The sequence below is a fragment of the Cuculus canorus genome, chromosome Z (assembly GCF_017976375.1).
Source record: "Cuculus canorus isolate bCucCan1 chromosome Z, bCucCan1.pri, whole genome shotgun sequence".
Classification (NCBI taxonomy): Eukaryota; Metazoa; Chordata; class Aves; order Cuculiformes; family Cuculidae; genus Cuculus; species Cuculus canorus.
The window spans coordinates 52,277,530-52,289,178 of NC_071441.1; the positions used below are offsets into that span (position 1 = coordinate 52,277,530).

Here is an 11,649-nt window from a genome sequence, read left to right on the forward strand (position 1 = left end):
CTCCATAACACACATAAGGTTTTGAATGGACCAAAGACAGAAAGACAGGCAGTACTTTATGTAAAAGCAGCCTCCTCAGCTCAGTGGTGTAACCAGCAAACAGGAGGGCTGCAGTCTGTAGGAGGTGCACTGCTTTCCGCTTTGCCTCTTAAAAACTGAACACAGAGCACAAAAACATAATCAAGAATCCTGAAGAGATGGGAATAAAAAACACTGCTAATCTTGGCTACAACAGCACACACCTACTTCCACAGCACAGCTACACTTTTAAAAGAAATGCTGAGTACAAATAAAATGTAGACCAAATTACTAATATATTCAATCCCAAGATAAGCTTTCTTCCTCTTTAAACACCGGTAATCTCAGCATTATCTAGGACATCTCAACACTTCCTATCACCACAAAACAAAACAAGCGAAGGAAAAATAACGAAGGAAAATATCCTGGTTGCCATGGCAACCTTAAGCTCTCATTCCTATAAGGCTTCATTTCTAAGCTATGGCACAGACAGAAGTGTACAAAATGACAGGATTTGAGTGAAAAACAGAGCTGGAAAGAAGAGAGGGAAGAAAGTCCAAAAAGCAAATTAGCAGGGTCCTCTGCCAGCTGGTTAAGTACATTCAGTATTTTCTCCATCATGGTTACTACCAATGTATTGACACGGTCTGGAAAGTGAAGGCAAATGATTCATACAGTGAGAATCAGAGGAAAATTAAACACTCACAAAGGCTGTTTCCAGAAAGGCTAACCAACTGAAGGTGCTAATCTCTGAGCTTCCTTTTTTTAAATCATTATTCTTAATTTTGTTATGAATTTAAAGAATTCTGAAAATATTCTTGTTAAGAAACAGTGAGGATTTCAATTCCACCACTGAGGCTGAGTCACTGATGAGGCTGTAGACTATACTTGTCTTGAATTTAAGGAATCGTCTCTTTCACATAAGTAAGATCATGTATAATTCACAGGGGCTGAGCATTCATATCTGCTTGGAGAACAGAAGCCTCCACTGTCAAGCTATACACATCACTTATGAGTACACCAAAACATTCAAGGTGCAACAGCTCTGCTCATAAAAGACTAAAATTTAAAATCTACTCCCAAAAAACTATAAATTGTTCTTAAATAGTGACCAAATAATCTCAAGGTTTCGTTTATTTTGGTTTGCTGTTGTTGCTCAGTGTGAGCTTTTTAATCAATCAGACTTGCAGGGCAAGTTCCTGTAATGCTTGCTCCTAATTTATTGTGTAACATAGTCAGCTATTATTTTATACACATGAATTATCAACACATGCTGAAAGGTTCTTAAGGCTTTCCAGTAGACCATATTTAGAAAACAGTCATGCTGAGTAAAAGTACTGAGTAAGTATAACTTATCTCCATTATCTTTCCAGACTTCGGAAAAGGAATGGGAGAAGGATTTATTTTTTACATCATCTACTTGCTCCTCATGAAGAAGTGCTTGAATGAAAAATACAATGGCTTCAAGAAATCTCATGACACTTGCCAGACAGGAGCTATTCTGGAGCAAAGAGAAGACATGACAAAAAGAATACTTAACAGAGGTCAAAACCAGGATGGACATGACAATACTTTGCTGTTTTGAAGAGTATTTTTAACATTACAGTATTTTTACCTCCTACTTCAGGCTATTTCTGTAAAAGGGTTTGGCTGGGGAGGCCTGACAGGCTCAAGTGTTGTTGGAAGTATGTGGCACTGGTTAACTACTCTTCTTCATAAAAGAAACCACAGGCACATAAGTCAATTGCATGGAAACCCAAACAAGAATCATTTTACTTGTTTTTGTTTTGAAGGTTATGTCTCTGCTTTCACACCTTCTTATCCTGGGTTGCATGCTTGGTTTCTCACTCAGCATCTTCTATTTGCAGAGTTAAGTCTCTCCAGCATCCAGACACAAGCTGGAGTATCAAACATAATTGTAAGCTCCATCTTCCTCAAGTTTTAGCCCCCTTTAGGATACTGGGTTGACACACGGCTCACAGCCCATATGCACGCTTACCAGGCACAACTGCCTCAGTGAGCTACTATTCCATCAATATATCCGATGGCATCCATGGCCACCCAAAATCTGTGCATCAACTTGCAGAAGTGCCTTGAGACTTTTAAATTCCCTAAGTATTTTTGAATCTACAATAAATTTGAAATAATCTTTCCCAGTCCTTCCTATAAAAACTGTCGAGAAGAGGATTAATATGAAAATGCAGTTGTTTGTCCCAGGTAATGCTACTCAGCCCACAGTTTTATTTCAAGTCTAATGGCTTCTGCAGATATATTGCCAGATTGATAGTCCTAATCAGTTTCCCACAAAAATTTCTGTATGTGATGACTGACACTCACTCTAGCATCCTAACTAGATTCTGAAGAAAAACTTTCATCTTACAAAACACATTTTTTATTCTGAATGAGAGCACTCACAGTCTCAAACAGGACTAGACTCCTCACTTTACATTCAGATCATTCCCTCATGCCCTCCTTATGCTTAGAAGAATCCTAGCAATTTCCTTGTATTCTTCTGCCTTCTTTTGAAGCTCCCAACCAAGCAACGATTTCAGCACGGAGGAATCATTTTTGTTTGAAACACTTAAGAAACTGGGTAGTGGAGAACTCCTACGCTTGCTGGTTAACAAGGTGAACCGGTTCTTATCTTCAGCCTCTGCAGAGAAAGTACTGCAGAAAAAAGACAGACTAATTTCCTGCATTACATCATAACAAACAAAGATATCAAAATGTGACACATTCTGCTGAGGAGAAAGAAATGCAAGGAGGAATAGAGATTTTTTTTCCTACATATTCTTGCACTGTGGCTGGAAGTCCTGTTTCCCAGCCACTGTAATCTAATACTACCTTACAGAACAATGCACTGCTCCTATTTTAACAACTGAAGTTTCAATCATTCAGTTTCTCCCAAGTGCCTCTGTTTAGCCAAAGTATAAGGATTCAGTTTCTCCCAAGTGCCGAAGTATAAGGAATGCCTCTAGCAGTTTTCTATATGTAAAACTTCTAGAGATGGACTAAATTGTGGTCAAATGCAGCAATTGTAATTCTCAATTTTAGTTGTTTTAGGTCTTAAACAACCTATTTTTTTACATAGCAAGCAGCATGACATTTATATCATACAAGTGGTATTTAAAAAGAGGCCAAGCAGGTGAGCAATACGAGCATATTACATTCATAATCGTAAACATATGCCCAAGTAAATCACTCATACTCCATTTTAAATGGGGGAAAAAAGCAACAAACATACCAACATATAAAAGTACAAATACGTGTGTTTTTCACATGTACACATCCATGTGAATATATATATATGTATGAATATATACACATACCCATATTCTTCCAAAGCCAAGAGATTAAAAATATTTAAATGAAAACAGGAAGTAAAATGAGAGGTTGACTGTACTCCAGTGAATAACAAATTCCCACAAGTGAGAAAACAGTAGATAACAACATGGTTTGATACTACGCTGGCACATTTAGAAAAAAAGAAGTACACTTTCACTGAGGAGTGTACAGTTCCTTACCACATCTGTGATACACAAATGTTAGTTTTCATAATAGTGTTAGAAGCCATACAAAGAGGCGCACATTCCCAAGTAAGATGCGCTACATCCCATTTTATTACAAACTTCTACAGCTACAAAGAGTGAAGGCACACCATCTCTATAGAAAGGGAGGTGTCACCAAAATGTACTGGTTCCCAAAAAGAAATCAAATCCGAACCAGGGAGAGACAAACAGCAAATGTCCACAAACATCAGAGAAAATAAGAACAGGCAGGTACTTCTGCACCCAGGAAGTACTGAGGCCACTTCTGACTGAAACTCTGCACAAATTTTAAAGAAAATGTTGTTAAATGGCTCAGCACAATGCTTAGAAAATATTTTATAGGGTAAACCTTAGAGCTCAATGCCTTTCTTTATCAGAAAGAAACAACTAGTCAAGCATTTATCTCCTACAACAATGGCAAGAAAGAAAAAAAGGCTTCTGAGACCCTTAGCATAGCATTGCAAGAACTATGGCCATGGGAAACTTAGCAGAGGAAGACTGAAAAATTATGCTGTGAGATGAAAAGAAGCAGGGGGCTGTCAGCCTAGAAGATGGCTGAGGAATACCTGAACATGTTAAGTCCAAGCAATGTTAGAGGAAAGATCATCTAGAAAGGAGATCTGCAGAGCACTAGCCACAGCCATTCCACACCATGATGGATCGATGAGCACCTTCTTTGCTTTTGTCATTTATCACCAATTCAGACTGAGGCAGCAACACAGATGATACACATGAAAGTGCTGTGCAAAGCCTCATATTGGGTTTAGCACTTTCTGCAGTAAGTTATTTCCTACGTAACTGAGTTTCTGGACAGAAATCAGAAATAACACTATCAACACAAAATATAGCTTCCAGCTACAAAAGCTGTGGGCACCCTCACAAAGCTCCCTGTCCTCTCCTCTGCATCACTGATGATGACAATGACATTTTCCTCCAAAGAACTGCCACAAAGAGGTGGGGGAAAGAAAGGCCTAAATGGTCTTCAGTACAAAATGGTTTATCCTTCAAATTCAGAGCAGCCAGCTACAACTTCCAGTGTGTCAGTCAATGCTCCAACATTTTTCCAAACATATCTTTCAGCTTGACCAGCTAACTTTGTGTTAGGATTTCTTTTAGGAAGTGTTTTTTGGCACTTTTTTTCTTCTGTTTTGACAGTCTTTATATTTGTTCCCAACATGGCTTCAGAGTCACACAGCTCAATTGAACTCAACAACATGTCAACAACAAACTCACACAGCACCTTAACATCAAACACCTTATTGTTGCACAGAAAGGCCTCGTCACTAACAAGGAACCCACTAAAGAATAAGGTGAGCAAGTATCGAAAATGCAAACTGATTTAGAACCATGATTTTACTGTGGTTTTATGTTCTTGCAGCATTTACTTTTAGTTTGAAATGCACCAAAAGCAAGTCAAGTTCATCAGAAGAATGAAGAATTTGTTTCCCTTTGGAACTGCAAGCATTAAGACTTTCTGGAGTATCTCATATATCATTCACTTCCTTCAAAACAGAGCTGAGCAAAACCAGCAGGGTCAAGGATGTTCTAGCTGCTGGTCCCAACAACAGAAGTAACCAGAAAGGATGACAGTTCAAGGAGATTGTTCTGTGTCCCTTTATTCCTTGCTACTATTTACATATCCCTACAGAGACAAATTCCCCGTTGATCTAGCTTCCAGCTTTGAAGTAAAACACACCTTCCTTAGCTGACTCCAGTTACTTACAATAGTCTTTAAATGGAGCTTACTGCATTTAGAACATGCCCAGCAGAGATGAGCGCTACAGAGACGTGGTCTAAATTTCTCCAGGTTCTACACCAACAAGGCACTTGTGGCTTGTCCATGACTGGGACAGGGCTCTATGAACCACAGCAGCTTTACAGCTGTCTTTCTAAGTCAGGGAACTACAGCATTAACAGAACTACAATTCACCATTTACACTGTATTCTGGAAAAATCACAGCACTGTTAGCCAACATCAAAACCAAATTAGAAAAAACAGGGATTTCTGCATCTTGGAATAAGTCTGGAGGTTCTCCGTAGAATACAAAGCCTAAAAAAACAACGAACCAACCAACCACCAAAAATACAAAACCAGAAAACAAGGATGCTATTTCCTCAAATATTATTTGTTAGTGTATTCTACCTGCTCAAATGACATTCCCTTAGCAGAAAAAAGGCACACTAAAAAGTCCAAGACAGTAGCTTCCAATAAATGCACTAATGAAGGATACTTATATATAACCTAAAAATGGCTAAATAATTCTGCTAAATTTGCTAACCAACTTGCTTATCACTCCAGTCCCTTACATTTTACCTTTGCCTAAAATAAACCAAACTGAATTCACACTAGAAAGATTTATAGCACTGGAAATGTTTGTAGCTTGTGAAGTGTACAGAGTCACAATTCTTCTATTTTTTTTTTCTTTTCAAGCCTTTTATGGAAAAAGAAAAAGTGCCATGAAAAGAAATGTATTTATTGTTCTCTAAAATAAATCCAAACACCAAATTAAAATACTTGCTAGCTATTTATTTAGTGCATTAAAATGTTTCCTCTGTGCACCACCACCAAGAACTCAACTCTCTATTCCTTGCACAGACTTCATATATTTAACACTTTCCAGTTTTAAGGCTTGTAGAAACCCAGTCACTTCCACTGCCTCTTCCTTGTCATGCCTGAGGAAGTTTAAACCTGCTCAAAACTGGAATGACAGACTTTGGAAAGCAAGAGCAGTATAAGAGAGTAATTGTTCATGTTACAATCCAAACATCGTTTACTCTTTCACACACACACTTATCAAAGGAAGTGACAGCCACAAACAGTTAAGTGGTGAGAAAAATAAAGAGCCACTTATAAAGGATTCAAGAAAACAAACTGGGGGGAAGGGAAGAAGGGGAGGGAAGAAAGAAAAAATTAACCACAGCCGCAAGCCTGGTTGCCTAAGATTACAACAAATATGTACACCAAAGCTTAATATCATGACATATCCAGACTCAGATTGACACCAAATCCACACAGGAAGACTACTGCCTTCCCTGTAAAATTTCACTCATAAAATCACCTTGCCAAGAGAGCTGCAGTTCTCCCCAGAAGTAACTCCCATCCCAACCAAGAGAGCTGCATTTCTTCCCAGGAATAACTCCCATCCCATAAAAAGTGCTGGCAACAGTAGTACTGGCCCTGACCTGGAGAGAGCATTTTACTGTAAGACAGAGATATCAGACCCGGAATGCTTCGTGACTTGTGCAGGGAGCATCAGAGCATCTCTTCTATGCATTTTTCAGAGTCAAGTCGAAAAGGAAAGGAACAGTCCTCTTGGCCTGCTCTGCCAGAATGTGTTCAGAATTCATTATTCTTTCCTGTGTTTTTGTCACGTAGCTATGTAAAGCCATGTATGTGGGCACATGCCAGTAATCAGTAAGCTTACTAAAAAACTCCACAGACTTGATCATTCATATACAGAAGATGCCATTTTCCAACGATCAAAAGTACAATCGCAATTAAAACTCAGATCCAGGTCACTTGGGCCACACAACTACTCCAAATAATGACAGGCAGGACCTTTGTTTGTTTGTTTGTTTGTTTGTTTGTTTTCTTTCCTTTCTCTAACTGATGAAGTTTTATCATCAGTATACTCAATTTCCTTCAAAGCTCAGAAACTTTCTGTTTTGATCAAGACCAGCTTCAGGGAATATCAAGATAAACAACATCAGGGGACCAAATACCTTATCCCACAGATTTGAAACAGAAAACATTACGAATTCACGTAGAAAAAGGCTACTCAATGGCTTCATTTTGAAGCCGTAGGTGGTTTATAAAAAGGAGTCCAAACAAAGACAACATCAGCTCAGCCTTAATGACAGCCGCAGTCCTAGTGTCTCTGCAGAGAAGCATATAGCCTTTAGCTATCAAGTTTTTCCTCTCTACTGCAAACATTTCCTCCCTTCACTAAAAGCTACGTGGCTTATTTTTTATTTTTAACCAGCTTGGCGCTCCTAGAGATCACACTTTTATTACTTTGTAAAGAACAATGACCAAACTCCATTAGTTAAAGTAAATGCGACGAGGAGGTAATTATTAAACAGAACTTCGTTAAAACATCATTCAAGAAATAATACTAGCATTTATCAAATAACTCAGAAGGAACAAGCTGCCAAGCTATTCAACAAGGTACAAGGGCTGTCAAAAGCAGCCAATGTCAGCAAATGACCCATAGAGTATTTCTGAAATTTGTTATTTAGCAGCAAGTTGCTGGAAATTACAAACTTAACAGAGGACAGTTGGTTGAAAACAGACAACAAAAAAATTCAGTTCTTCACACAAAGGAGACACTGTTGGGGTGGAGGTTTCAGATGTAGGTTTATAAGAGATATCTTAACAGTGCAGCTTGGAAGTGCCTCACTAGCACAAGGTCATTAACAGTGGTGATAATGACCCTTACCTAAAATTCAGCCTGAAAAGCCAAAGGGGAAAACCAGTTCCAGACCACCAACTGTCAACACAGCTATCAAACTAAGACAAGACCCTAAACTCAAGTTACAGCTATGCACTATCTTTATGTTATATAGTATGCGAATGGAAAAAAAAAAAAAGTCTGACATCCTGGATGAAAGCCTTTCACATTTTCTCCCCCGTTAAGGTACCAAAGATGCTCAGCTCTTTAAGTAACAAGACTGGCACCTGAACTTCTGTGACTCCAATAATTCACCTTTTTTTTAAGGCAGTGATATAATACAAAATTATAAAAGACTAGCTCTGTGTATTTTAACAGCTGAAGAAATCGTCAGGGTTTTTTTGCTGTTAGGGCAGCCAGGGGCATTCTGCTATGCAGACAGAACTCTACCCCTCTCAGCAAGGTTTTATGCAAGCATCAGACTGTCCTAGCGAGTTTTTTGCACCACACAGCAACATGATTTCCACCCAACTTAATGCTGCACCCTCTTCACCCACAACGATGACAAACGGCTGGCGCCATCTCAAGCACTGCAGGGTACTCGCTCTACACACACAGCCTTGTTTGATACCACTAACAATGAGGCTTTGGTACAACCCGACTCCTCCAGATGTGCTCTTGGAGATGCAACACAAGGCGGCTGGGTTGCGTATGCTCAAGAAGACATGAAGTTTTCAGGTTTGGGGTTTTCTGTTTTAAAAAGCAGGACACAGAGAAACACTCTTTTCCCTGTAACACCCCTCAATGCAGCCTGTGAGGGGCTGGCAAGGAGATCTAGCAATTCCTTTTCCCCTTCCAGGCATCAGCCAAAGTTTAAAAGGTTCAAACTCCATGCGAGTTGCAGCTCCTCCATGTCATCGGGGATTTCAGCAGGTAAGGACACCCCCAGGACAGCTCTGCTGCGAGGCACTGATCACCATGGTGAGCACCATGGTGTCGTTCGTGGCTCGACCAGGACCCACTCCAGGATGGGCAGTGGCAGCGATGGATCACGGGAACACCCTGACACCACACAGCAGTGGGCACTGCTATACATCTGATTTTTTATTATTATTGCTAGAATTGCTATCATTATTATTAGTATTTTTATTGTTATTGATAGAATTTTCAGTATTACCTGGATTTTTATTACTGCTGTTGTAATAATTTATTATTATTGTTGCTGTTGTTAAAATAATTATTGTTAGTACTCCATATAATAAATTATTAACATTAAAATTTTCAGCATTGCTTGGATTTTTATTACTCTCGTTGTAATAATTTACAATATTATAGTTTGTTAATGTTGTCAGAATTATTATTGTTAAAATTTATTATTGTAAATTATTAACATTAGAATTTCTGGTATTAAAAGTCCTGGAATTTATTAACATTAGATCTTGTTATTAAAAATAGAATTTTAGGATTAATGTTACCTTTGTAATTTTTTTGGTATATAATTTACTAGTATTATTTGAAATTTTAGTATTATTGTTGTTGCTAGGCTTCATTATCGGAATTTATGATTACTACTGGAATTTTTGTTATTACTCTTGTCATTTTTTTCTAGTAGTATGTATTTTTTATTAGTAGGATTTGTTATTACTATTAGAATTTTATCAGTATCCATTATAATTTATTAGTAATGACAATATAATAATATATTAATGATCGCTAATAAATTATGTTATTATAATACTAAATAATAACGAGTAATAATATAATTCTAAGAGCAATAGAATTCTAATAGTAATATAATTCTACTGTAATTCATTATACCTTATTTATTATTGCTACTAGAAATGCAGTATTAATCATTATAGTCTATCAGTTAGAATTGTAATGCTATTTATTATAATTTATAATTATTACTGCTAGAATGCCTTTATTATTTACAAAAATTTATTATTACCGTTAGAATGGTATTATTATTTACTATATATTTTTACTTATTACTATTAGAATCGCATCATTCTTCATTATAATTTATTATTACTGCTAGAAAGGCATTATTATCCATTGCAATGCATTCTTACTCTTGGAATTGCATTACTGTTTATTACAATTTATTAGTTATTACTCAGAATTATATAATAACTTACTGTAATTTATTATTACAGCTAGAATGGTACTATTATTCATCATAATGTATTATTACTATTAGAATTGTATTAGAATTTATTAGGATTTTTAGTTATTACTGTTAGAATGGTCTTAGTATTTATTGTAATTCACTAGTCGTTATTCTTAAAACAGCACTATTATTCATCATAATTTATTAATTATTACTATTAGAATCACAATACCATTAGAATCACATTATTTATTATAAATTATTATTACTACTATATGTACGGATAACAGTATTATTATTTATTATATTAGTTATTAATGTTAGAAAGGTATTATCCATTATAACTTATTACAACTGTTAAAACATTATTAATTATAATTAATTACTACTAGCAGAGCTGCATTATTATCGTTTTATCCTATTATATTATTATCATTTTTATTAATTGTTACTGGAAGAGCTGCATTATTATAATTTTATCCTATTAAATTATCATTTTTATTTATTATTATCAGCAGAGCTGCATTATTGTCATTTTATCCCATTATATTATTATCACTTTACGCTACTATATTATTATCATGAATTATAACTACGAGAACCGCGCCGTTATTGATTACAATCGATTACCCACTGCTGTCAGAGGTGCACTACCGCCCGTTCTCGTCAATTATCGCTGCCCTCGCCGCACACCGCCCGCTCTCAGCGCTGTCCCCGGCCCCCCCCGCCCCGTACCGTCGCACTGGTAGCCGGCGAGCCCCCAGATGAAGTCCGTGCAGTAGTGGCAGAAGGTGGGCTTGGTGAGGGTGACCCTGCGGAACGCGTGGCCCGGCGGGACACCGCCCCCCCGCCCGCCCGGCCGCGGGCTGGACCCCGGGCTGCGCCCCGCGCGCGCCCCATCCGCCATGCCCGCCGCCCGCCGCGCTTCCGCCCGCGCGCCCGCAGGGGAGGGGGCGGCGCCGCGGAGGGCGGCTGGCAGAGGCGGCTCCGCGAGGCCCCCTGGCGGCCGCGGAGGGAGCGGCGGGGGGGCGGTCTCTCCCACGGGGGAGGGTCACAGCGTCACAGGGTCACGGAGTCACAGAGTCAATCATAGAATCACAGAGTCATAGAATCGTAGGCTCAGTCGTAGAATCACAGCACCACAGATTCAATCATAGTATCACAGAATCATAGAATCACAGCATCATAGAGTCACAGAATCACAGGACCACAGAATCAGTCATAGAATAACAGAATCAATCACAGAATCATAGAATCACAGCATCACAGAATCGTATAATCACAGAATCAATCAAACAATCACAGCATCGTAGAATCACAGAATCATAGAATAGTTTGGGTTGGAAGGGACTTTAAAGATCATCCAGTTCCAGCTCCCCTGCCATGGGCAGGGACACCTCCCCCTAGACCAGGCTGCCCAAGGCCCCATCCAACCTGGCCTTGAACACCTCCAGGGATGGGGCAGCCACAGCTTCCCTGGGCAACCTGTGCCAGTGCCTCACCACCCTCATGGTAAAGAAATTCCTCCTTATGTCTAGTCTAAACCTGCCCCTCCCCAGTTTATACCCATTGCCCCTCG

The 11,649-nt window shown here is 38.7% G+C and overlaps 1 protein-coding gene across 1 annotated transcript in view; it reads right to left on the bottom strand.

Annotated features, from left to right (window-relative positions):
* DGKQ (diacylglycerol kinase theta) overlaps positions 1 to 10,977 on the bottom strand; it is a 93,959-nt gene extending 82,982 nt beyond the window's left edge. Inside the window, exon 1 of the mRNA XM_054054584.1 lies at positions 10,806 to 10,977. Within this exon, the coding sequence (XP_053910559.1) occupies positions 10,806 to 10,977 (172 nt within the window). The remainder of the gene's footprint in view (positions 1 to 10,805) is intronic.
* Positions 10,978 to 11,649: the final 672 nt, after the last annotated feature.